The sequence below is a fragment of the Rhinolophus ferrumequinum genome, chromosome 5 (assembly GCF_004115265.2).
Source record: "Rhinolophus ferrumequinum isolate MPI-CBG mRhiFer1 chromosome 5, mRhiFer1_v1.p, whole genome shotgun sequence".
Taxonomy (NCBI): domain Eukaryota; kingdom Metazoa; phylum Chordata; class Mammalia; order Chiroptera; family Rhinolophidae; genus Rhinolophus; species Rhinolophus ferrumequinum.
Genome location: NC_046288.1, coordinates 62,258,244 through 62,285,935, shown reverse-complemented (window position 1 = coordinate 62,285,935; position 27,692 = coordinate 62,258,244). Strand labels below are relative to the sequence as shown.

At 42.4% G+C, this 27,692-nt stretch overlaps 2 protein-coding genes and 1 long non-coding RNA gene across 3 annotated transcripts in view; 2 read left to right on the top strand and 1 right to left on the bottom strand.

Moving 5' to 3' along the window:
* The window catches only part of NWD2 (NACHT and WD repeat domain containing 2), a 158,336-nt gene extending 146,982 nt beyond the window's left edge, over positions 1–11,354 (top strand). The window contains exons 6-7 of the mRNA XM_033106656.1: positions 665–1,254; positions 5,165–11,354. Coding sequence (XP_032962547.1) covers positions 665–1,254; positions 5,165–9,097 — 4,523 coding nt within the window. The 3' untranslated portion in view covers positions 9,098–11,354. The remainder of the gene's footprint in view (positions 1–664; positions 1,255–5,164) is intronic.
* A 2,880-nt stretch (positions 11,355–14,234) lies between these two features.
* LOC117022552 (uncharacterized) lies at positions 14,235–15,431 on the bottom strand. The gene is made up of 3 exons (XR_004423064.1): positions 15,266–15,431; positions 14,817–15,072; positions 14,235–14,653 (listed from the first exon to the last, which is right to left on the bottom strand). It is a non-coding gene; the product is annotated as an uncharacterized LOC117022552 (long non-coding RNA).
* Positions 15,432–15,527: 96 nt separating this feature from the next.
* The window catches only part of C5H4orf19 (chromosome 5 C4orf19 homolog), an 81,112-nt gene continuing 68,947 nt past the window's right edge, over positions 15,528–27,692 (top strand). Inside the window, exon 1 of the mRNA XM_033106548.1 lies at positions 15,528–15,634. The gene's annotated coding sequence lies outside the window, so the exon portion shown is untranslated. The remainder of the gene's footprint in view (positions 15,635–27,692) is intronic.

The following is a 27,692-nucleotide window of genomic DNA, read 5'->3' as shown; positions in this document are numbered from 1 at the left end:
CTTGTATGTAAGAGTATGTATTGTAAGCCAACACATGGTTTATCTTAGAATAAAGTTACATACTAAGTTATTTTTCTGTACCTATGCTGATAGATATAATGGGATTTAACAGTGACATAAATAATTCAGATCAATCAATAATAAGAACATTATATTTTGAACAGGCTATTATATTTATATTTAGATGTATCTACCTGAGGTACAATGCACCTCAAACAAAATGGTGAAGCTACAATGTAAAGGGAAGACTGACAAAAAAGGAATAACGTAGATATGTCTTTTGGCCTCTTCCTTGTTCTTTCCTGGCCCTAATTAGTCCCTGCTCTTCACTCTTAGAACCCCTGAAGTCTGAGAGGAAAGCGAAGCAGGAACTTAAAATAATCAGCTATACACTTGGGATGCTTTCTTTCTTATGCTTATGTTCAACCTCTCCCTCCAATGGGGGAAGAAATTAAAGAATTTTATTTAAAACCCAGTGTTGCAGGTTCCAGGCTGTCTAGGAAAACAGAAATAGGAAATCAAGAATTTATTGTAGAGATGACTCTGCTACACACTCGAAGCAAATTAATCTAGCAGGAATGAGTTGAGAGTTAAGTGCTGGGAATATGCCCCGTGGCTTCTTCATGCTAGGCAGTAAACTCCTTATTCTCTTACTCTCTTTCAGCTGTAGAGGATGAGTTTGACTTCGCTCTAGGAAAGCAAACTCCAGCATTCCTAAAGAAGTGCGTCTGCTACATTAGGAAAATTGCTAACATTGAGCGTTTTGTGAAAATCCCGGAGATGGGAAAATACATGGATATAACAGGAACAGAACCAAGGATTGTTCGGGACCCAGAAGCCCAAGAGAAGCTGATAAAACTCAGGGATGAATTTATTCCTACGATTGTTGCGTCATCTAATCTGAGAGTGTACACATCTGTTACTCATTGTGACATGAAACTAGGCTATTCCCAGGAAATAGAAAATCATTACATAGAAGGACTTGGTAAACAATTTTATGAGGACATGATTGATATAATACAGGCAACGGTACAACAGAATTTTGACACCGAAACTGATACACTCTATGACGAAATCCTCCAGCATTCATCATTATGTAAAACATATGCCTCTTTCTATGAGTACAAATGCGAATCTCTGAACATAGTGCACAAATACATTCTTCCAAGCAAAACCGGGCACATCAACCCACTTATTATATATGGCGGACCATGTACTGGGAAGACCCTTCTGCTAGCTGAAGCAGCAAAGAAGGTAAAAGCCTATTCTTTTATGAGTGTATCTGTAAACACCTTTACTTTTGAGAAGAGATAAACTGATCAAATTCACTTCCATTTTCTGTGTTTACTATCTCAATTATAACTAGTCCGTTTGGATGGACATTTCACTGTTCTTCTTTTGCTGGTATAAGTCATACTGAAAGAATAGGGGTGTAATTACAGAACAGCTTGATTTTTTTTCTCCCACTGTTCAAACTCATGTTGTGGGGCTAGCTTTCATTTGGATAAAAACTAGGGCAGATCTCACAACCCTTCTTATCCCTCCACAAAGACAAACCCTCCAGTTAGTTCATGAAATCAGTCTCAGTTCAGCAATGAATATGTCTAGTCTAAAATGAAAATGTAAAGTTCAGTCTCCATTTCTCTCCCCCAGCGGAAGCTTACCATAAGCAGGGTATCTTTAGTGGTAGATAGGGACATGGCCATCTTCTCCTTTCTTTCTCCACATGGCACTCCCTCGCCTCCGTCCCGAATCCCAACCACATTTATGAACCCTATAAAGTTGCAGTTCAGAGGATGGAGGAAAGGTAAGTGGCCAGAAAGTTCTTACATGACCGGGCTCTGTACTTTCTGGTGTTGCCAGGTGTTTAAAGCTGCCTACCATCCCTTCTGAGACTTTTTCATGGTTTCCTAAAGGTCCTTCCTCTCTGCATCCCCTGTCCTCACTGAGCAGCTCTCACCTACAGTTCCCTAGACACGGGCAATGCATCTTTTTCGAGCTGGTCACTTCCTTGGCTCCTAGACATCCAGCAACCCATGTCTAAGTATCTTTCTACCAAGATCCTCTCCACAGCCCAGCAAACTCCCTTAGACAGGACCTGGGAAAAACCAACGAAAACTTTTTTTCAGCTCACTCTTTTCAGTGGCCCACATCTGGTACCTGGGAAGCAATCGGGTATTTTTTTCCCTGAGAAATTCCAGCTCCAATAGAGCAGTTGTCTATCACTCCTCCATCACAGCAGCTAGCCAGCCTCAGTCAGTCAACCTCCATATTTCTTAGATGCCATCAGACACAAATGGCCATATTCCCCAAGCTGTGGGGGGCACCATGTAAGCGGTCCATTGTAGCCCCTTTCCCTAGACTGGAAATGAAGGGGTGGGCATCTCTCAGCCTTCCCCTTTAGGAGTGAAGTGGTGACAGATACGACCCACAGTACCCTAATCTCTAACGTTTTCATGGCCTCTTGAATCTCTTTAAGTCTAGTGAGGGTTAGTCCACTAAAGGTAGCAAAACTGGTTCTCGCAACTTCCTTTCAAGTCCTGCATGAAGGTCTGGAACCTCACCCTGGAATGTGGTATCTATTGTCTTGGCCCCTCTGTCTAAACTGGACTCAATTACTTCCATTTTTAACCTTCTCTTACACTTAATCTCAAAATCTGATGGTTTCTATTATCTCGTGTAACTTCAGAATCTCTGTAGTGTTCTTCCCGTGTTTACTCTCTTAAGAACAGAGTTTTCTTTAACTTCATGAACATTCTCATAATCTATGACATTCTACACAACCTCAATTAGGTCATCGTGAGGACGAGAACAGGGACAGTTGTGTTGCACCTTATATGGGGATTAGGTGCCAAAGTATGTTCACAGGTGAAAATCAGGTATCTCCAACTTACTCTTAAAAAGTCCTTAGGAAGACCAATTGACCATTTCTCAATATGCCAAGTCCAGCAGCTGGTTTTTCTTCTTGTGCTAGAAGATACAGATCTTTCTTTAGTTGAACACCAGATGAAGTGGCTGGCTTAGATTTAGGGGTCACGTTGCATCAAAATCAATATCTGTGTGTGTGTGTGTGTGTGTGTGTGTATCTTTGAACTCAAATTTGTATGTGAATTTTCAAGCTTCAGAAGTATTCCAAGTAAGCAAGATAGTAACCCTATGACAGGCCCACAGGAACTGAAAAAAAAAGAGAGAAAAAAAAACATTCACCTGTGCTATTTCTCACTCTAGGGCTTTTTTTGTTGTGGAGGAGGGAAGGGTAAAAGTGGTTGGAGGCCAAGTATTGTTGACTTTGGCTATGTGAAATGTGCATGTTATGCAACTCCACTTTCTCTAGCACAGGAGGGAAACGATCACGTAGGACGTGCTGGTAGCCCTGTATACACAAGCAATCGAAGCGGACACAGTGTGGTGACAGTCGAGTTGATCAACATGAAAATGCCTTTCTGAGCTCTCGCTGTTCTGGATATTTTGTCCAACTATCAGAGTGCATCTGTTCACATCCTGGGACTTTGGGCCCCCAGGAGCCTTGCCTGTTTCTAGGTTCCCTGCCCGTGTTTCTCTTGCCTCTCTCCTGGGCAACTTCTGCCCCCAACCACCACCAACAACAACAACCTGCTTGTGACCTCGTGTCCTCTGTGAGGATGCAGACACGTGTGTTAATCTCATGGTTTCCTCCTGTGTATCCAACATGTCCATGGGTGTGAGCTCACGATCAGAGGAACACTCTCTACAGCTGTTACACAGTCAGCAACACAGAATTGGGAGTAAGGAGGAGGATGAATATAATCACCAGAAGTGACCATGTAGGGACCACAAATTGTGTTCTGTTTCTCATTTGCCACCAAAGGCAGCTGAAGAATGGCAGGATTCTCTTCCTCCAAATCAGCTTCCAAGGTTGGGGCTAAGCAACGACAATAAAATGCTTATTTACCTTAATAGCTCATTCTGAAACTGACAGCCATAAATCTTTTCTAAACGTATTCATACTTTAACCTGAACTTTCTCTTGAGGAACCAAATTTCATAAACTTACTTTGTAATGTATTAAATTATATCTCCTTTTGTAAGGATTATCCCTGTGAATTCCAAGGATTACTCAAAGACATTATCACCTTGAAAATACACTTTGGAGTGTTTTATACTTGGATCATATCCCTTCTCATTTTTGCGTTTCCAGACAGAAAAATACTAAATTTAGCAAATCCCTCATATATTTTCTCTCTATAACTTCACAATTGAGAGAAGAAAGAGAGAGAGAGAGAACGCGTACACTAGAATGAAAGTCAGATTAAGTTCTACTCCAACTTCATCTGCTGGTAACCATTTAACTCAGAGCAAGTCATTTCTCCAGCCTGGTCCTCAGTTTCTTCTTCTGTTAAATGATACGGTAATTCACATGTGCCCTAAGAGAGAGAATGTGAGGACTATATAAACTACCTGTTTATATAGTAACTATTATAATGCACAAATTTAGCAAAACTCTTTTAACCAGCATTATCTATTTGAACCAGATTTTTATGACAATGGTAAATAATCCTAATGATGACCGTATAGCATCACAATATAATAAAATGTCTCTGAATCATAAAAGATTATATTCAGTGTCATTTTAGTACTGAGTATTTTTTATCACGTTTTAATTAACTAGACATTTGGTCAGCCACATATGGCATTCTATGACCTCAACTAATGAAAATATTTGACTCTATACTATTTAAATCATTATTTAATCTATTCATTAAACAAATATGTACTAAGAACCTACTATGTACCAACAACCATGCCAGGAAATGGGATGCAGCGATGAAAAACTGACCGTATTAGATATTCAGACTTACTGTTTATGAAACACTTTGTAACTTTTAAAATACTATCGAAAAGCTGCCACATGGTTGAATAACACTATCATCCCTATTTTGTTAACAAAAGGTAATCACTATTTTATTACTGTCAGTAGCATAATCCTGAGGGTCTCACCCATAGATTTGAGTGCATGAGCTTTGTGATCGTTCTTTGACCTTCCCACAAGGTTTTTCCGTTTCCTGGTTCTAGACTACTTTCTGCATGGTCAAGGTTACCAGAAGTCTAACCTGCGGAGATAAGAAACGTAGTGTATGACCATGTGAATGTATATTACCATTCTGAACGCCACGTTTATGTTTTAGGCTTATGGCTGGCTACATGAAGACACAGGACCAGAATCGGACCCCGTAATAGTTGTGCGATTTCTAGGAAGCACAGACATGAGCACTGACCTCAGGACTCTCCTTGTAAGTGTTTGTGAACAACTGGCAGTTAACTACCGCTGTCTGGTTCAGAGCTACCCTAAGAAGATACATGACCTCCGTGACTTGTTTATAAATCTTTTGAATGAGTCTTCATTGCAGAGACCTCTGGTAATAATATTTGACGCCCTAGAGCAGCTCTCCGAGAGTGACGAGGCAAGGAAGCTTTGGTGGCTCCCAGCTCACCTTCCCCGTTTCGTACGGATAATCCTCTCCACACTGCCCAACAAACACGGGATCCTGCAGAAACTAAGGTGCCTTATCCATGAAGAAAACAATTACATCGAGCTGACTGCCAGGGACAGGAAGATGTGCAGCCAGGTCCTGAAACACCAGCTACTGCGAGTCAAAAGGAAAGTCACATCGGGCCAGCAGATATACGTGAACAATGCGCTCTCCAAGTGCACGCTGCCCATGTTTGTGAACCTGACCTTCAGGGAGGTGAGATATTGGCGATCTCACAAAGATGTTGATGAATCCTCCCTTTGTGTCACCGTTCATGAAAGTATAGAGCAGCTATTCTGGTCCTTGGAGAGGAAGTGTGGTCAGAAACTGGTCTCCAGGGCTCTTGGTTACATCACCATGGCCAAAATGGGTTTGAGTGAAATGGAACTGGAGGACGTGTTGGCTCTAGACAACAGTGTTATGAATGAGCTCAATGAGCACACCAGGCCCAGCAATCCCCTGAGAGTCCCTTACTTGTACATCGCAAGGCTCAAGGAGGGTCTTAGTGGATACTTAATAGAAAGACACGTGAAGAACGTCACACTCCTGGTCTGGGCCAATAGACACCTACAGCTCATAGCCCAGAAGTTGTATCTGCAGGGCGACAGTGACCTACGTGAAATGCACACCATCCTGGCAGATTATTTTCTGGGGGTCTGGTCAGGGGGGAGGAGGAAAGCTTTCTGCCTTGAAGATCCCTACTTGAATGGCTGTCTTGATTTGGAGAACAGAAGCCTACTTGAGGAAGAAAAGCACTTCATGGAACAGGCTTCTTTTGACAGGCAGGCCCCAGAACAGCCCTGGGTTTTCCAGTGTAACCCACTGGAACCAGACATCTTTTTCGTCAATCATCGGAAAATGTCTGAGCTCTTGTACCACCTGACGAGGTGTGGAAAAACCGAGGACCTGCTTTATGGCATCATCATGAATTTCAGCTGGCTTTACACCATGATCAAAATCGGCCAATTTGACAAAGTGCTTTCAGACATCGAGCTGGCTTACAACTACTCACAGGAGAAGGAGCTGAAATTCCTGGCGAGCACCCTCCGCAGCATCAAAAGCAAGGTCATTGCATTTCCCGGCTCCCTTTCAGCAGAGCTTCAGCAAAGATTGCTGCCTGTCATAAGTTCCCTGCCCAAACTGAGACACCTTCTACTAGAGTGTGACAAAGACGGGCCCAAATATTGCTCCATCGTGCCATTACATTCATCCATGGATGTGACATATAGCCCAGAGCGTCTTCCCTTGTCCTCTAGTCACTTGCATGTCACTGAGATTCTGCCTACGTGTAACCCCAGTACGGTTCTCACAGCTTTAGAAAATGGTTCTATCAGCACCTGGGATGTGGAAACTCGTCAACTACTCAGGCAAATCACAACAGCCCAGTCTGTCATCCTGGGCATGAAACTCACCAGTGATGAAAAGTATCTAGTGGTGGCTACGACAAATAACACCTTGTTGATTTATGACAATGTAAATTCTTGTCTGCTGTCTGAAGTGGAAATCAAAGGGACCAAGCATGGAAGTGGCTCCACCTACATCAATGGATTCACACTGTCCGTCCACCACGCCCTTGCATGGCTTGAAGCCAGCAAAGATGTCACTGTCATCGATCTGCTCTACGGATGGCCCCTTTACCAGTTCCACTGCTGGTATGAAGTGACCTGTGTCCAGTGTTCTCTGGATGGTGTGTATGCTTTCTGTGGACAATACTTGAACACCACCACCATATTTCATTTAGGGAGTGGAGAAAAGTTATGTACGGTGACATCTGAATTTTCTGGTGGGTTTGTGAAGTTTCTTCTTATCTTGGACACGGCTCAAGAAATGGTCATGGTAGATAGTGAGGGAAGCCTTTCTGTTTGGAACACCGAGGACATTTCCAACCCCCAGCTGACTGATGACTTTGACTGCCGGCGAGAAGACAGCGAGGTGGTCAGCATTGAACTTTCAGAGGACCAAAGTGCGATTCTGATCTGCAAAGCCCTCAGCATTGAGCTCTTAGATACAGGCATGTGGAAGGTGGCTGAAAAGTTTAGAGCTAAGCACAATGAACGCTTTATATCTGCCGTGCTGTCCAAAAATGGAGATTGCATCATCGCAACCATGGAAAATACCTCAGCCGTGTTTTTTTGGAGGCGGGACACAGGACAATGTATGGCAAGCTTACAGGAAATCTCAGGTACCATAGTGAAGTTGGTGAAATCCAGTCACCACAACATGCTGCTATCTTTATCAACCAGCGGTGTTCTTTCCATTTGGGACATAGATATAATCACAGCTATGTCCAACATAGATAAGACTGGGAAACCCATCCAGAGTCTAGTGTTACCTGCTAGAGGGGAAATCATTTACTCCCTTGATGGCTCTGATTGTGTTCATAAGTGGAACTTCAGCAGTGGGTTCATTGAAGCGGTATTTAAACATGAAGGAATCGTTGAACACTGCGTGCTGACGTCCTCTGGAGACATCATGGTGACATCAGACGACAAAAGCAGCCAGTACGTCTGGCACACCAGCAGTGGTGAAAACCTCTTCCGAATTAATGGGCAGAGAATATCTCAGCTGCTAATTACACACAATGACCAGTTTGTGGTCTCTCTCTGTGAGGAAAATGCCTCCCGGGTTTGGAGACTGGCCACGGGCCACCGGGTCTGTAACATTCTGACCACTTTGCAGAATGCCTTTATAACCTCTGCAAATACCTTCGTGGTGGGAATGACCAAAAGCAAAGTGCTGGCAGTCAGTCTATGGACAGGAAGTATCACCAAGAAATTTTGCTGTGAAGATGGCACCACCATCGTGAACTTTAAACTGATCCCCGACTGTCCAGACATAATCGTGTTTATCACATCAGCTGAGACGGTGAATATCTGGAGTCTGACAGACGAAGTGATCTGTCGCCGTGTGCAGCTTCCAAACAACTTCTTGAAAAATCTGGAGGATTTTGAAATTTCTCCCAATGGAAAGCTAGGCATTATATCGCGGGGAGATGAAAATATCAACGTGCTAGACTTACACAGCGGTAAATTACGGGTGGTTCACGCCTCTGGGGTCATCTGGCGCCAGAAGTTGTCTCGAGATGGTCGCTACCTGGTCTACATTTGTTTCCGAAATGGGGAGGAAGAGGATGAAAATGGGGCAATATCCAGTTTAATTGTAATGAGACTGGCCGATGGAAAAAATATTGGTGCTTGTTCCCTTTACAAAACACCAACTTTTCTCGCCCTCTCACAGAGGCACCTCCACATCATTGTGGGTTTTGACGACGGGAGTATAGGGATATACACGGTAGTGGACCGCGTAGATGCCGCACTGAAAATTAAAATTGCCACTTCAAATAGCAGACAGATATTCAACAATGCAACACAGACCTCCAGGCCAAAAAGTAACAGTTACTATTTCAAAGTATCTGTAGATTGCTTATGGAGAGAGTCGACTGAGGTCTTTGCAAGAGACAGTCCCATCACCGTCAGTGACTCCACTGAGCCCAACGAGGCGACACCCTCCAAGAAACACAATTCTTGCTATGATCGGGTGTGCTCTGCCCTGGAATCCAGGGGCCACGGCTATGCCCCTGACAACTGACAAAATGTTTATCTCGCTCACCAGAAATACATGGCACACATAGAAAAGGAAAAAAACAAAACAAAACAGTGTCTTCTGTATCCCAAATGATAAACTGTTCATTTCTTAAGAGATGGGAAAGATGCTAGAGTTCCACTGTTAATTATTAACATGCTCGTGAGACGTACAGAAATGTGAAGCTGGTTCTGAGTTTGGTCTTTTTGTCAGAGTTTATCCAGAAATGAAATCTTGAGAGAATTTCTAGAAATCGTATGTAAATGGCTCCATCAGCTGGAGGTTAGAGGGTCATTTTAAAATCGTGTGGAAAAAAGAAGCAGCATAACTCGCCCCCTTGTTTCAGATGAGAGAGGCTAGAGACCATTTGGACTGGAAGTAGTGCTACAGAAATTGGTTGAAATTGTGAACACAAAGAGCTATTTGACTTTACATGATTGTGTGGCTATAAGTAAACACAGCCTTAATCTCTCTTTACATTTTACAATCCTGACAACTGTGTAAACCCAGTCTGTAGATGGAAGGTCTAAAGGTGCAAACTAATGTAACAAAAATGCCCAGATGTACCCCCAGTTTCACAAGAGGAAGGACATGAAATGAGAGGCCACAAACTGGACTGGGACAGAACTACCTACCACTATCATAGGGCTACTGAACACACAGAGTCAGTCTTCGTGAAAATGTAGTTGTGACAATTGCATGCGAGGGTTTCTGTATAACGGAACACAGTATTTTTTAAACTATTTCCTGGGCTGCAAAAGAACACATTTAATAAGAATCCATAATCTTCTCATGTCTTTTTGAAATACCTATTTGTGCTGGGTGTAAGGAAGAATTACAGAAAAGGCATTACAGATTTGGTCCAAACACCTGTTCATTTCTATCATTGTATTAACAAAAGTGTGTGCTATTCAGTCAATTGTACGGAAGCATAAATTATTTCCTAATTCCCTGCAGTAAATCTTAATAGAAAGAAAGCTTTCTCAACATGCCATCTATGGTAAACTGCTGACATTTGCCTTACTCTCTCGTTCCTCCTTTTTCCTGTGTAAAATGCAGATAGATGACCAAATACTCGGGGACAAACTGAAATATGCCTGTCTTTGTGCTAAAATATTCCATAAATCTTAAGGGTGTCCAAAGGTTCTTTAATGTCCCTGTTTGTAAACCCTTTCTTACTTCTACACACAGTATGTATGCTTCTTTAACTGTCACCCTTTCCAATTGAGGACTCTTCGGAGACTTTTCTAGTCTTCTCTGTTTCAAAGCAGAAGCTGTGAAATGTATTAAATCTTTTTTAAAAACCACTTTATCTATGTAAAAGAAAATACCACATCCCGAAAGGGGAGAGTGATTTTCTCCCTTCCATATCCTCCACCTGGCATGTCCTTGGATAACTTTCCAAAGCGTGTCAGTAGTGGTGGTTTGGTTTGGTTTGATTTCAAAGTGGCAGCAGTGACTACAAAAGGCAGAATAATGAACAAGGAACTGACTCACTTTCGGTCCAGCTCTGCCATGAACTCATCAGGTATCTGTCAGCAGATCTTTAATCTCCCCACTATATTATTGTTTATGTGAACTGCGAAATAAAGATCATGGTAGTGTCTGCTATAGCCCCTCTAGGGATATTGGGGAGCAATATAAGAAAAAAATGCAGTGACATCTTAACTGTTGACACTGGAGAAACAACGTAATCTAACCCATAGGGAATCCAAGTCAATTGTATTTCACTTTGGAAAGAGATATGATTCAGATAAAACACCCAACTCCATGGTGAAAGACTTTTCCAGTATGTTCCTCCTCGTCTGGCTACCAGCCAGGGAGGTGGTAGCCGGGCTAAGGCCCAGCGCAGGTACAGATCGCCTGCAGTGGATTGTCTGAGTCAATGCTTTTTTTAGCTCTTTGGAGGCAACACATCTTATTCCTGTCATTATCAGTTGGACCTCCATGGCACATATTTCTAAATTAAATTGTCTCGATGGAGTAAACGTCGTGTGTGAATGTTCTGTGTAACAGCCAATAGAGTTTAACAAGTGACTTGAATGATTTTTCCTAACTTGTTTGCAACTGATAGCTCATATTGAATGTTTTTATGTAAACTTTGTATTGTTGGGAAGAATTACCCAATCAGAGATTTATATTTTCATAAATGTTACCTTTAGTTAAATTTTGTTACAGAGTTGTTACACTAGAAAATTATTGCAGTCTTCAAACAATATACAGTCTTGTGTATGTTTTGTTTGTATGAATAAAAGATAAACTATGTAGATATGTGGTGTTTCTTTTTCTCCCCCAACTTAGATATAGAGATCCGTAGTAGTAGTAATAGTAGTAGTAGTAGAAGTAGTAATAGTTCATGCCTACTGAGTGTTTATTGTACACCAGGTACTATTTTCAGAGCTTCATATATACTAAGCCGTGTAATCTTCACAACAGCTTTATGAGGTAGGTGCTGTTAGTATTCCAAATTTACATATGAAGAAACCTAGAAACACAGGTCCAGGGAGAATAGCGGAACAGCATTTCAATGTACCATCAATGTCTTTTTTGTCAGCTTTCTCAAAGCTCATACAAATATAGTATTGCGTATCCAGTAGGCACTTACTGATAATGACCTATATAAGATGTTTTCTTACTTGTAGACGAGAAACCAGGGTAGGTTCTGAAGATCACTGGAGGTCTTTGCAAACTCTCAGGATTTTCAGGTGCACTGCAACAGTTGATGTACTATTCATTAAGCAAATATTTACTGGGGCCTACATTTTGCCAAGAATACAAAGGTTAATAAAATAGCTCCTGCCTTCTAGGATTTCCAAGCCTTAACAGGAAAACAGATAGGAAACAGTTCTATGTGTAAGTTCAAGGACAGTGTGCCTTCCTCTGGGGCTGGGGGTGGAGGTGGGAAGGACAACCAAGGAGTCATCCTACTCATAGATTCTCTACAGAATCTCTACAGAATCACTCATAGATGCCACGGGGAATTTTCCCATGTGTACTTTTTCTGTTTCTTGCCTCTTTGGGTCTGAGAAACTACTCCCACCCCTCGCCCCCCCCCACACACACACACACAATTGTTTAAAACGGCAGTAATGAGAGCTTAAGTGATGATAACAAGGAAATAATCAGGTGAAACCTTGTACCTAGTTTCACGAAACAACTATTCTCCGAGAGACAAAATCAAAGTGTCAAGAAAACAATTAGAATAGCCATTGTGTTTATTGCCTCCATCTTCATGTGACCTCAAGACTGACTTTAATTTAAAATTTACTCCCATTGAAAAGGATTCCATTACCCATGCGGGGGAATTCCTTTGGACTCATTGAAGGTTAAAGCCTCTTCTCTCTTGTTTCTCGAGAAAATGTAGAGAAGCTGTCCATCAATATTTGCATAAAAGCATTTCATATACATGGAATTTGTTGTTTAACTAAATCTCTTCTATCTCAGGGTCAAAAACACAACAAATACTGCACACTTCTTATGTGCAAGGCATTATACTGTGCCCTACGGTGACTTGAAAATTAGTCACATACAATTCCTGCCAGAACCTTACAATCTAAAGGAAACACAACTAAATCAGCTGTAAGACAGAATGTGATACAAAGTTATTAATAAAAGTGAATACACTGCAGAGGGGCAATTAACTCTGGTAATCAAAAAGGGTGTCCAAGAGGAGGTGACAGATAGCTGAGGCTTGAAGCATAAGTAGGATTTAGCTCTCAGAATGCCAGAAAAGACATTTCAGGTGAAGGAAGCTGTATGAGCCAAAACAGGGAGAGTCGAAGCATATTTTGGATGAGTTCAAATGCTATGTTGGGATTTTAGACTTTATTCTGTAGTCAACAGAATCGTGAAAAATATTTTGAGGAGGAGAATGGTCAGATTGGAATGGTATTTTAGAATGACTCAGGCAGTACTCTGTCAGATGGATTAGAGACAGAAGAGACCAGAAGCTGGGGGACCAGTAAAGAGCCTATTGCAATGATCTGAGATAGAAAATGTAAGAACTTGATCTTTGTGTAGTGGCAGTGAGAATGCTAAGAGGGGGAGCAATTCAAGAGTGACTTCAGGACCTAACTGACAGAGGTGGGTGATGAAGGAGAGGGAAAACAAATAATTTCAGTTTTCAGTTGAAACTGGGTGGATAGCAGAGGTGCAAATGTAAAACGAATAGGTCAGGAGATGAAAGTTGGGGAAATAATAAAGTTGGACCTAGAGAGTGCAAAAGGTAAGACCTCTATGCAGGCAGTTGTAAATATGCTATCCATCCAATGGAGGAATCTGAAATAAAGAATCCAGCTGAGATAAAGAATCTCTTTCTCGAAAGTCTAAAATGCCTCATGGGGGATTTGATTCAAGATGGTGGAATAGGTAAACGCTCCCTATGCCTACCGCATCCCAGGATGACACCACAGTGACACATAAATTTATAGAACAACCACCCTCAAGATTCATCTGAACACTAGCTGAACAGAACCACTATAACTAAGGATATAAAGAAGAGGCCACATCAAGACTAGTATGAGGGATGGAGCTACGAAATGGGCTGACCCTAAAATGCCTCATATGGTGCTTTTTTGGGATATAAGCCAATAGCATACACTTTTTAAATTTGTCTTTTTTTTAGAACTATATTGACAAACTTAGAACTATATTAACAAATTATTCAAATTAGCTTTCCTGGCTTCCATGACTCATCAGTTGGAAACAATTTATATGCCAATGAAAACATGAACGCACCTTGAAAACTGAGTATATTATGTTTTCATTCCTGCATGCATCAAGAAACCATAGATTTTTCTTCTGTATTTTTCACAAGGACCCCACAAATCTCCATTTAGCACTCCATGTGATCTGCAGGAAGTACAGATTACACTTTGCATAGACACATCAGAGTGTTGGGTTTCAGTGTATCAATATGGCAAGTTATATAACACTGGTAATTTGAGATTACCAATAACACCACCACCTCTGGCTTTATAGAATCCCAGCCTTTACTAGACGAGGGTAGCTTAAACAGCCGCTTGAGCATCCTAAGCAGTGGTTTGCAAACTGGACTGTGCATCACTTGTTAAAACGCAGATTTCTTCACTCTCCCTATCCCCCACTATTTCTGAATTGATATGTCTGGGGTGGGGCCCGAGAACTTTCATTTTTACTAAATTCCCCCCAGATGGTGCTGATGATGCTGCTAGTTTGGTAACCACACTTTAAAACCCAAGATAAATACCAAAGTATATTTGGTCAGAATAACCTGACAAATGTGCCAATATCCTGTGGACATTACTAAAGTGTCAGCTTGCAGTGGTGACAAACAGTTCAATCAGAAAATGATTTAAAACCGCATGTAACTTCCCTCATAAATCTATCATATTAAAACAGACAGCTACTACTACGCGAATGAGGAGATTCAGAAAATGAGTTTTACTCCATAAAGGCACGTGTCTTGTAAATGGCGCTGAAGTCACTAAAGTGGACGCATTAAAAACTAAGGGCCGTATGTCTGTCTTCAAATAGTATTCTGTGCCGTTGCTTCTCCAGCATCCTGTTTCATCCTGATTCTCCCTGGATGATTTGGAGGGGAAAAACACAAGAGTTAGGTAAGCTAGGTGGCGCAGTTGCTTAATACATTTTCCTGTCAAGCCCATAGTTTACTTCGCAGCGCAGGTGAAAAGAATGTCCCATGCTTAAGTAGTATTTTAGGGTAAAGAAACAGTTCTCCACCCACCTTAGGTGCGTGGATTGCAACAAGTACGGGCGTAGAGATCAGCAGATTGGACGAAGTGTTGCAGCCGAGGTTCCTACACCCCAGGAAAAGAGGGGGACGGTGCGGGGCGGGGAAGCGTGATTTCGTTGAACTCCCACTGTGGTCTTGAGGGTGCAAGCAGCAAGTTTGTGCAGCTTCCCTGGGAATTATCATGGTAGCGTCTGCGCTGATTCTCAGATCATCTGTCTCAAAGGCAGGCTATCGTCACACACCAGGTCTAAGCAGGTAGTGCAGAGGAAACAAAAACACAAGTGCGCGGCGGTGAGGGGTACAAATCTATGTACCACGGATGCATTTATTTATCTTCTTACTTCCGTCCTGAGCCCTAGGAAGCTCCCCTCTCCCGACAGCACGACAGAAAAGTAGGCACTAAAAAGTTTCCCAGCACCGGCAGGCCGCTGGCATGCTACCTGGGTGTGGGTGCTCAGAGGCCGAGCTCCTGGATTTTCTGCTTCCGTGAGCACGAAGGCCAGCCCCAGCTGCGGGGGTTCGGCAGTAGGGTGCCAAGGGCTGGCGTGCGCCCTGCCTGCAGCCTGGGGACCGCCAGGGGAGGCGCGCGGTGTGGGGCGCGCTGGTAAAGGGTTACACGTGCCGGGAGGCTCGCCCCGGGCCGGGCCACGTGACGCGCGGGCCCAATGACCGAGCCGGGGCGGCCGCAGCGAGCGCAGCGGGCTCCGGGCGGCGCTGAGCCGCTGGTGTTTCCCGGCGCGGCTGCCCGAGGCCGGCGAAGCCATGGGCACCGCGACCCCGCCGCCGCCGCCGCCGCCGCCCCGCCCCAGGTAGGGACCGTCTCTCGTCCTGCGCGTCGCGCGCTGCGGTGGGGAAGTCAAGGACTCGGACTTTTGCGAATTTGGCCGTGGGGCATTATTTCCCCTGCTCTCACGGGTCACTTTTCTTTCTTTATTTCCTTTTGCCCTTGGGGGGGAAATGGGGTGAGGTGATTGTCAGTTTGATTACTTCGGAAGAGGCACGTAATTCAACAAAGGCCAGGAGTGCAAAGTCTTGAATGAGGGGCGGGAGGGGGACTTTTACAAATTCCCCAAACTAAAGATCAAGACGGTTTGTAAAGCTTGGCATCTAATGGGTGTATGAAACGCTTTTGTTTTTAAATCCCTAATTAATGAACTTTCAACAGTGCCGGAGAACTTGAATTGGAAAAACTGCAAGCGATTTTCCCACACGTATTTCAAAGTTCCCCCTTCCCCCATTTGTAAGCATTTGAGGTGTTTTGTGTTTGTTTTTTTTTAATAAAACGGAAATGGAGTGTGACCGCTGCTGTTTCTTTGAAATGTCCTTGGGTCCCAGAACTTGCCCCCTTGAGGTGCTGGCGCTCTGGTGGGGAGAAGAGGGTGCCGCGCTAGGAGGCAGCACGTGTTGAAAGAGGGGGCCAGGTGCAAACGCTTAAATGGTCCCAAACTGTTTGCTGAATATTTAATATTTAGGCAAGCACCTCCAGGTCGATTACTTGGGTCTCATTGCCCTTGGCCGCTCTGATGAGGTGAGATTTTCACAAACCACCACTGAAGAATGTTTCCAATGATGTAAGACAGAAATCATTGTTTTGGGTTTTTTCTCCAGCACTGTAATTAAACTTTAAAAAAAAAAAAAACTCCCTTTAGTAACAGTACATTTTATGTTACATTGTGGTATAGATGTTTGCCTTGGGAATTTAGAGGAAGTCCGAGTTCCTTGAGGTGGTTGAAATCAAAAGAATAGGGTGTTTATTTTCTTCCTGTCGCTAATAGAATTACTGATGGCACTTTCCACATGGCTTATGAGTGTCCTGGGTGGTTGTAACCAAGCTATTGTGAGGAGTAATGGCTGGTGAAAAGATGAGAAACATTGGAGGGCTGAATGAGGAAAGAAAAAAAAAGTGGTTGTTGCTGCTTTTAAAGACAATAGATTCTATTTTGCTACTTATTCCCACATTTAATGCTCCAGCCAATGCTATTTTAAGGAGGAGACAGATGTTAAAGCCTTTTAAGGCTAACCACCGGCGCCTAAAGAACACCTTAACAGTCATGAGACAGATCATTGAAACAGTCATTTGAAGCTCTAAGGGTAAAGTTCTGGGGTTATTATTTGTATTGCTCTGAAGTGTGAAGAGGCAGCCAGAGGAAGCTGTCTTGCTGACAGAGGAGAAATGGAGCCGACACTAACGGAGGAAGACACGTTTGTCTTACTTTGTTCAGTCTAAGTTTGTTCAGTCTATCCTGATCCTGCTTTATTCAGCAAGTTTGTAACAAGTGCCTGTCTTAGGGCACCTAGCTCCTGGGCCTGGTCCTCAATGGTTCTAAAGATTTAGGTATCTATCTAATGACATGGAAAGATAATTGTGATCAGTGTACTAAAAGCTTTCGCATATCTGGAATTTAAAACAGAAACTTGTATATCAACTAAATATGTTCACTAACCTAAAAAAAAAAAATGGAAGGATTCCACTTAGTACCTTTCTGAGCCTGGAAACACCACCTGGCTAAGCTCTGGCGGGAAACCAGCCCCAGCCCAAGGCAGGGCAGATACTGCCCTCCTGGCTTCTAGAACTCCCCTGCTCTGGGTGCCCCAAGAGCCCACTGACTGGAATGGACTCTAGTTTCCAAATAATTGAATGCCAGCCTCCCAGTGGTTGGATTTCCTCCACTTGGAATGTTTCGAACTCCCCTAGTTCCACAATTTTTCCAGTAACCCTGAACGTTGGGCTCTTTGGGGATCTTGGTTAAATAGTACCTTGCTCCTGCCATTTTTTTCCTCCTTTTATGGTCTTTAGATTGATTATCGGGTTGCAGATAAACTTTCGAGGTATCTAGAAAAGAGTTGACAGGTTATCATAAAGGAGAGCACACATGAACCTTCACCCATCTGCAGGTCAGGTGGGTCGCCCAGTTGTAGCCTTTCGTAGTCTGGTTACCACCTGAATGCTATTTAAGAGGATAAAATGAAAATGAAATATTTTATCTGTTTGCACCCTTTTCACCTGAGTATATTAATATTCCCATCAGATGAATATGTGTCCTCACGCAGATACTTAAAAGAATTTAAAATACTGACTCAGGGGAGGCAAGCATCTTAGAAAAGACGCCCCTGAGCTGCGGTGAATATTATTAACATAAGACAAAAGGAATATCATGTCTCAAATTTCACTATGAGTAGTGACCACTTCTGTTCAGAGTACAAGTAGCTCTCTCAACTTAAATGAAACCTTCATCTGGCCTTGGAGATGGCATGTGTGTAGAGGCAGGGACACCGGACACTCAGCGAGATGCTGGGGACACAGTCCTTGCCTTCAGGGATCTTACAGTCTTCAGAGAGGCCATGGAGGATTTTGAGTAGAGCCAGGTCTCTATTTTAGGAAGTTCACTCTGGCTGCAATGAGAAGAATGAAACAGGGAAGATACAAGCAAGGCAACTGCTGTAAACATCCATGAGAGGAAAGAGAGAAGTGAATTGATTCAAAAGATATTTAGAGGGGCAAGGGTATTTAAGCTGTTAACTCAGAATATATTAGGCATTTCAAGTCTCTAAAGTTAATTTACATGCCATTTTGAAATACACTTGTTCCAGGTAGATAACCATAGGCCATGTCCCATTGCAATGCTTTCCTTACTGACTGAAGTTACTATAGGGCCCCGCAGAGTTTGTTTCCATCACAGAAAAAAGTTTTTGATAAAGAATGAGCTTCAAATATAGTTCACACTTTCAACAACCCAGTGCTTCTTTATGTATGGAGACTTAAATACATACATCTGAAGGCCAAGTTAAGATAAACTGTTCTCATATTGTATACACATTCTCTGATTTAGCTTAACGCCCTATAGGAATAAAAACACCTGACTCGATGGTGTAACAGTAGTGGATGTGGGCAGTAAAACAGCCTTTTTTTTTTTTTAAGTTGTCCACAGTATGGCCTGCTGTATGTCACAGAGATGACTGTACAGGCAGACCCCGTTTTATTGCACTTCACAGATGTTGCGTTTTTAACAAATTGAAGGCAAGACCCTCCATCAACAAAAAGATGACAACTCGGTTTGTTGTAGTGGCCTGGAACAAAACCCGCGATAGGCACACCTGTATTATATTTGCAGGAGTGCAGTGTTAGAGTATGTGCTAGTGGTATGTGAGAGGCGCTGCTTGCCTGTGATAGAAGAAAAGTCACCTTAGTTATTGACTCACTGCCACATACATAGCTTTTATGTAACATGTATTTGGATAGATTAATTCACTTGTTTGTTAGTCTCAGAGTCAATCTCTACACATGCGAGTTCTGAAATTGTTTTTAATTTTCGTGTTAAGTCTACCCCCCGCCCCCGCATTTGATAATTGAGTACATATCTTGGGTCATTTATGTATGATAAAGGCAGATTAGATTCATACTTGATGGCTGTAAAACAGTATCCCTTTTATTTGGTGATCAAACTATACAGCCTCATTCCTCCAGAATATTTATTGCAACCTAGAAATGAATAAAAGAAGTCCACTTGCATTTGCAAATACTGTGTTTCCCCGAAAATAAGACCTAGGCAAACAATCAGCTCCAATGCATCTTTTGCATCTTATAGTAAAATAATACCGGGTCTTATATTAATTTTTGCTGCGAAAGATGCATTCAAGCTGATTGTCTGGCTAGGACTTATTTTCGAAGAAACACAGTAGTTGTTAAGAGCCACATATTTAGATTCTCACTAGAATTTATATGGCGTTATTTATTTTTTGATTCTTAATGAGCTTGGCTATCTGGGTTCCTGGTCCACGGAAGAAGGCCCGCCTTATAGGTTCAGTGTATGACTATTGTAAGTGTGAAATGTAGCCACAACCAACGGCTCAATAGTGAAGGCAACACAGGCAGCTTGTCTGTGAATAAATCTTAAGTCTACAAGAAAAGAAAAACTGGGTTCAGAACTATCTGTTAGCAAGGAAGTAAGTATTGCGTTTTAGAAAAATGCACCGTCAATCATTTTTAGAGCTAGAAAAGAACCTTAGAAGTCATTTGGTCTAACTAACCACCTTAATTTAGAGATGAGGAAACTGAGGCTCAGAAAGGTTAAATGATGTGTCCAAGGTCATCAGGCCGCCCACTGGAAAAGCTACTGTGGCCAGGATCTAAGAGTCCCAATTCCCAGTTCAGGTATCTTCCTACAACTGATCCAAAAGTGCAAATTTTAGTGGTATGGGAAATTCATTTTCTGTTAAGTACCTTTTTCTTAAAATATTATAGCCACTATTTATGGAGAAATAACTTATATATACAGTATCATTTATCACCATGTAACAAACCACTCTAAACCACAATGACTTGAAACAACCACCATGTGTTTAGTTTATGACTTAGGGGATCAGCGGTTTGGGCTTGGAGAATCTGCTGGTCTTGTCTGGGCTCCCTTGGGCTTCTGTGGTCCCCAGGGTGGCTCTGCCTCTGAGTATTGGCTGACCATTGACTAAGTCAGCTGGGGAACCGCGGGGCTCATGCCTCCCGTCACTGGGCATGCTCAGTATAGTTGTCAGGGGGAACATGGAAGCAAGGCTCTTTGAGGCCAAGCCCAAAACGGACACAAGTTGCTTGTCTTCCAAACTCTTTTAAAACCAAAGCAAGAGAATGGGGTGGGGTGGAGAATTGTGGCCATTTCTGCAATCTCCCACATTGGCAGAGCACTTGACATAACTTACCTAACTGAATTCTCACATCAGCGCTAGAGGTTGAGAGAATGCCTGCTTTACAGGTGAAGAAACTGAAACCGAGACATGTTAGTCTGCGTTAGGCAGGAGATGCCGCTGGTGAGGGATGGCCCCTGCGTGGTGGTCACCCGGGAGCTGGTTAGAACTGCAGAGCCTTGACTCCACCTCCGATCTGTTGAATCCAAATCTGCATTGTAACAAGATCCCCAGATGATTCACAAGCACAATCAAGTCTGAGAAGCCTTGCGCTACAGGGAGCATGATGGAGGAAATGACTGCTAATCAGACGGGCTAGTGGAAGGACCTTCTAGGCAGGGAGAACAGCAAGGGCATAGGGCCTGAGTCTGGAGTCTTCCAGGCCCGAGAAGGAGTTCCTGCACTCCAGAAGGGGCATGCTTTTGGAGTAGAGGGAAATAGTGTGAGGCTGACAGGATCACCTCAGAGCCTGAGTAAGTGCTTTTTAGGAAAACGAGTCAGGCAGCCTTGAGGGTGGACTGGAGGAGAGCGGGACACGGGCTGTGAGATTTTGCTGTCATCTAGGCATGCCATGAGGACAGCTCAGACTAAGGTTGGACCCCTTGTCCCTCACCCCTAGCCCTGCACTCTGACTAAACTACTTCAAGAGCAATTCCTTTCCCTGTCATCCTGTTTCCCAGCCTTTGACCTGGTGGGAGGAAGTTGGGGGAGCTCCTGTGAACATTTTGAAGTCAAAATGACCTGGGTTGCTAGCTGCCTAGTGTGTAACAAAATGTATTTACTGCTACAGTCTTTGCTGAAGAGAATCATAAAAGAATTAATTGGCTAGGCAGTCAAGATTTAGTTTACAAAGTACAATATATCTGCATTCTCTTTTCAACTTGATGGGGCAAGTTTTATGATTCTCACTAAGATTTGGTTTTGGTGAAGGAAGCCAAGTGTTCTAGGAGTGGACATAATGAAAGCTTCAGAGAGACACTGCCATCCTGCGAGGCCCAACCTCAGAAGTCCACTGAGGAGGCCTGATCCCCTGCCCTTAAATGAGTTCTGGCTCTATTATTGATGAAACCCTTTCTGGGGCTGAAGCACAGGGCTAATTTGTGGCTCTGGAACAGTGAGCCGGAAATCGAAGGAAGGTGGAGAAGTCACAGCCCACTGGGTGGAGAAAGCCAGGGGGTTTTTTGTTTTGTTTTTTAAATACCCTGCCTAAATTCAAAGATTTAACAGGGCAAAAGAGTGTGACTTACATAACCGCCCCCCCCCCAAAAAAGCTAAAGCAGCTTTAGAGAAAGTAAAATTACTGAAGTCGCAAACCTTGATAGACAATTGTCCTGTAAGAGTTAGACAAACAGCAAAACAAGCAAACAAATAAAAACTCAAAAATTCCCCGCCTTAGCACTTTTCAGGGCTCTTAATGGCAGGTGTGACTAGGTGAGGCCCACATACACACACGCCCAGAAGTCAGCAATCATCAGAACCATCCTCTCAAACACAGATGACAGCATCATATGCTTGTTTGGTCCCATTAAATCTCTATTCACTTCTGTTTGCAGGTGCTCACCATCTATTTAGTTTGGGTGAGCCCTCTGAAAAAACACCTGGGGTGTGTGGGGGGGTGTCTTCGTTCTTCACTAAGCCGTTTGGTCCAATGCACTTCTTGAGTGAGTCTCAGAGGACTAAAAGGTGTGAGCCCCTCTCCCAGGAGAGACTGGAATGAGGGCTGGAATCTCCCCAAGGCCTGAATCCTTACTCTGCCATTTGTTGTGGGACCTCAGGAGGAATTTCACAAATCTCCCTGGGATTCAGTTTCCTCATCTATAAAACTGGGAAGCGAATTGCTTCCCCAAGCATATGTCTGTACTTCGTAAGTGTTTAATAAATCGGGGTCTCAGCCTCTGTGGCCTTCAGTTTTCTCAAATGTGAAGTGTAAGCTTTAGACTCAGGGTACTTGTAAATGCTTCCTGTACCTCAAGCATGTAAAGAACATTGGGTCGAAATGGAACAGTATTTGTATCAGTGGGAAGTAGGGACTCTGCAATGACTTAGTTTTGAGGAAACAAAGTAAAAGTGGACTTCTGTGAGAAAGCAGAACTTATTTGCAAATTGAAATGATCATTCAGTAAATGCTGAGGCCAAAAGAAACTATACGATATGGAGAAATGAGAGATGAGGAAGGTGATTTTTTTCCTGGTCCTCATTTCCATGAAGAATTTTCAAAATAAGTAAGTTGGCATTTGTAGCATTTAAAAGAGGGCCATTGCCTCGGCTGTGGTATTTTATATACTCTTCATTCTTCACTTTATGAGTTTAGCTGGATTTAACACAAATTATATATGTATATATATATATATATATATGGAGACAGAAAAATGTGTACACATTTTAAATTGTAATTAAATTTGTGGTACTCGATAACAAAAGATGAATACAAGTCACGTTTGACTTCTGCAATGACAAGAGGGGCTCAAAGTGGTTACCATCAGCGTCCAGACACTTCTGATAACAGTGAACTACTGCTTGAGCAACATTGACCAAAGTGTTCACTTGTATACATTTTTTTGGCACCCCCAGAGTGTGTGTGTGTGTGTGTGTGTGTATGTGTGTGTGTGTGTGTGTAGTGTTTTCACTGTGGAGAGCTCACTCCACTGAATATAACTTAGTTGACATAAAAAGCTCTTTTTTTCCCCCCTAATTATGCTGTGTAGACTAAAATCTAAACAACCTCGTATTGAACAGATGGAGACTGTGGCAGGTGGTAGGGATACAAAGGCGAATAGAATGGACCTGGACACAGTCTCTTAAGTGTCATCAGTGCGGTATCCATACAGGCACAGCACTGTGCATTCCTGTATGGACTGCAAGGAGGCAAGTCCTGGGCACGGCGAGGGGTGCGATGCCAGCTGTGATCTGTTCTGAGAGGCAGGAACCGCTTCCCTGAGGAAGGGTGAGAACGATCTCACCAGGCAGAGGAAGTCACAGCAATGGGGATGTATACATACAGCATGCTCACACTCCGAGGTGGCAGTGTTCCTGAAAATGTCTGGGTTTGTTTTCTTTTTTATGAGTTTCAGGTGCACAAAACTATGTACTAGTTAAACATTTATCGTTTATATCCCTCACACCGTGACAACCCCCTCCCCCCATCCACTACCCCTCTGACATCGCACACAGCCATTACATTTCCACTGTCTCTATTCCTAATGCTGTACTCCACTTCTTGTAACCATATATATATAGTTGTAGTTGACATTCATTATTGTTCAGCTTCAGCTTTAGGTATATAGTGTAGTGATCAGGCATCTACATCATCCCTGAGGTGGTCTCCCTAACGAGACAAGTGTCCATCGGATACCCTACAAAATCTTTACAACATTATTGATTACATTCCCCAAATTGACTTTCATATCCCCATGGCCATCTTGTGGTTACTGATTGTTTTCTAATCCCCTCACCTTCCCCCTTATCCCCGCTCCTCCCTCCCATCTAGCAACCCTCAGTTTTTCCTCTGTGTCTCTGAGACTGTTTCTGATCAATTCATTCATTTATTCTTTTCTTTAGATTCCACATATAAGTGAGATCATATGGTATTTGTCTTTCTCTGTCTGGCTTATTTCACTTAACATAATGTTCTCTAGGTCCATCCATATTGTTGCAAATGGTAAGATTTCATTCTTCTTTATGGCTGCATACTACTCTATTGTATAAATGTACCTTGAGTACCTGGAGAGGTAGGTGGTAGGTGGAGGTTAGATCATGCAGGACTTTGTAGGCCACAGGCTGTAATCTGACCTCAACCAGTCTGGCCTTCTTATTTATTTAGGGGTTTTTGGGGGATGGATGTCAAAACCTCCAATATTGAGACATGGGTGAGGGTAAAAGTCTCCTTCCTCACTGCCTCACACTTGTTCCGAAAGCTAATCTTCAACTCAATTCAGCCCTCCACATTCCAACATTGATGAGTAAGCAGGAATTGAAACAATCATGCGTCCTGTTTTGTAAGCTTGGTGAAGTCCCTTCTTCTGTTCTTTTAGTTTCTCCAACTATGTATTTCATGGACACTCTTTAGAGGCAAGGTTGAGCTAACCTAAGAGTTTAATCAGCAGGAACCGTTTAAGCTAGCCCCTGGACATGGCGCTTTTCAGAAGCAAACATTGGGAACTGTTGTAACCACAGGTTCCTGGATTGCCACCCATCTGCCATGTTGATACAAGAATGAGAATGCCTCTACACTGTTTCTAGCCAGTCCGCATATCTTACACAAAACTGACTGCACCCGGGAAAAATAACTTGTAACATCCATTAGCTAATTAATAAAGTCCTTTGTATACAGTGTTAGATGGTGGCTGGATTTATCATGATCAATTCTTTAGGTATATAAATCTTGAATAACTATAGTGTACCCCTGAAACAAATATAATATTGTAAGTTAGCTATATTTTTAATAAAAAATCTTTTAAAAATTAAAAGATTGACAACACACACACACAAAATAAAGTTCTTTGTGCTGATTAGAGATAGAGAAGCTAACATAACTGTAGAAACTGCCTCTGAACTAGAGCCTTCTGATAAAAACGTTCTTACTAATCCTCTCTGAAGTGTGTATTCCTGATTGGGACAAGTAATTTAATCTACATCCTAGGGGGCAGATTCAAAACACACTCAAATCTCAGACTGTCTATGCTGACATATTTCAAAGTGAGTTGTAGACAGTACATCATAAGGCAATGGTCTTTATCTTAAGGACAGTGAGAAGCTATTGAAGTTTTTAAACAGCAAAGTACTAAGATTTGCATCTCTGGCTGTAGTTTGGGAAACCGGAAGGCGAGACTTGGAGAGAGAAGAGAACAATTACAGAGCTAGCTGTTGCATGGATATTGTTGACTCTCCACTTGAATAAAGTGGACGTAATTAGATGGAGAGAAGTGGATGGGTTCCTGAGATGTTTTAGGTGAAATGACCAGGACCTAGTGATGGACAGGAAATGGGAAGTGAGGGAGGAGGTGTTAAGATTGAATTTTAGAATAAGGATATACAAGGAATTTTGTGGCAGTGTTGTTTGTGACCAAAAAGAAAAAAAAGAAAGAATTCATATGTCGTCATTATACGATGGTTAAATGAAGTACAATTTATGGATACAATGTAATATTCTGCACTGAGGAAAAAAATGAAATATATATGTGATGGCATGGTAGAAAGATGTCCAGGATAGAATCTTAAATTTTAAAAAATTTGTTGAAGAAATATGCACTTAGTTTTCCGTTTAGTACAAATAGTGATGGTTTTCATTAGCATTTATCAGTAGTAATGATTATAATCAGTACATGTAAGTAAAATATCTGGAAGAAAAAATTCCTGACATTGAATCTGTGAGGCAGAGACTACCAGGGACATTTGCAATCTACATTTTGTCATTTCTGTACTCTAGATTTTTTTTTTTTCAACTGAGAAATCAAACTTTGCAGAAAATAAGCAAACTATCCTTCTTGTATCTTTCCTGATCATTCTATCCCAAAATGATTTCTTCCTGTTCTGAACACAGAGCACATTCATTCCAGAGTGTTAGACCCAAAAAGGGCTTTAGAGGTCATTTAGTTCAACATCTCCATTTCACATCTGAGGAAGCTGAGGCCCAGAGAGGTGAATGGCTTGGCCAAAATCACATGACCCTAAATTAATAGCAGGGCCAAGACAGGAATCCAGGGATATGCTAACTCTTAGTCTAGAATGCTTTCCACTATAGCAAGCTAAGTCTCCTGTAGCACTCACTGTATCTATGAATAACCTGGCTTTTATTGGACTGTCAAGTGAATAAATCTGTCTTTCTCCTTGAATAAATTACGTGCTCCGACTCCATCAGTATCCAGCATCATGTTCAACATACTGTAAAACACTTATTAAAGCAATCGATAGACGTTAGTTAGACTTCAGGTCCAAGAGGCAGGACTACAACTCAGGGAGGAGACAGACTCCCACGACTCCCGCACTTGGGTTGCACTCATGCAGCTTCCACCAGCCCCCGTCTCCCACCCTCACCCCCCACCCCCTCCACACACAGTGAGAACAAGTTAGGGGCGCTCAGCTGCATTACCTAATTGCTTATCCTGGGGAAATGGACTTCGGATTTTGGGAGGGTCAGTGAGTACCATGTCACTACAACAATACACCAATATCCTAGACTTCCTAAAGGAAATGGCATTGCTACTCAAGGATTCTTTTAATTAATTGATAATGTCAGTGATTTCTCCCAGCTGTCTCCAGAAGGCTCCCTTCCTACATGGGCCCTTTTCAGAGAGTGTGTTTCAGGGACTGTTTCTTATCTTACAGAATCGCAGCCAACCCCAGCCTGATTGTGGGCTCAGAGCAATGTTTCAGACTGCCCACCCTCACGTGGTGGTGGCCCAGCAAACTGGACGCTCCTGGATCAGAATTCACTGACAGAAATGAGGGTAGAGAGCTACCTTGTCCTTGGACTAAGAGTTAGTTCCCCTGGGGAGATTAGGGAGCCACATGGCCCCGTCTGTTAAGGTCTGTGTTTGGCTTTCCACCTTTGGTGCCTGGTTCTTTTCTCTTCCCCTGAAGCTAATCAGAATACTTTTGTCTATACTGAACTACACTTGGCATCTGGCGTTTATCACCTAAATGGGCCTCTGTCTGTCGGAAACTGTTCTGCTCCCATTTTACAAATTTGGTTAGCTTGTTTCCAGTGTTTTATTAATGTATTTCAACTCAGCATTTTCCATATCTTAAACATTGCCATTTTTAAATTACCACCTGTTTTATTTTTTAGACTCTACACGTACACACACCTTTATATAAAGTTTAATTTTAAGCTCTTTTAAATGAGTTTCTCCTTCTATTGTTAACTTTGTATGGGTTCACAGTGCTGTATTTAAAGTATCCATATAGTGCATTTATACATTTTTATCTTAAAATAACTATTAAAACAAAAATAGTTAAGTGTCACAACTGCGGTATGCCTTTAAATTTCATCAAGCAATCTAGTATTTTCATGTAATAAAAGTAAGGATACACTTCGAGCAGTAAGAATTATTTTCCCCTCATCCAGTTATATATACGTCTGCCTTTCAGTAAGCTCAGAAAATTATGCTTTTGACAAATGCAGAAATGTAGCTTCTTAAATACGAGCCTCACATAGAGGCTGAGATTGTAGTAAGGGGGAGGGTATGCCCT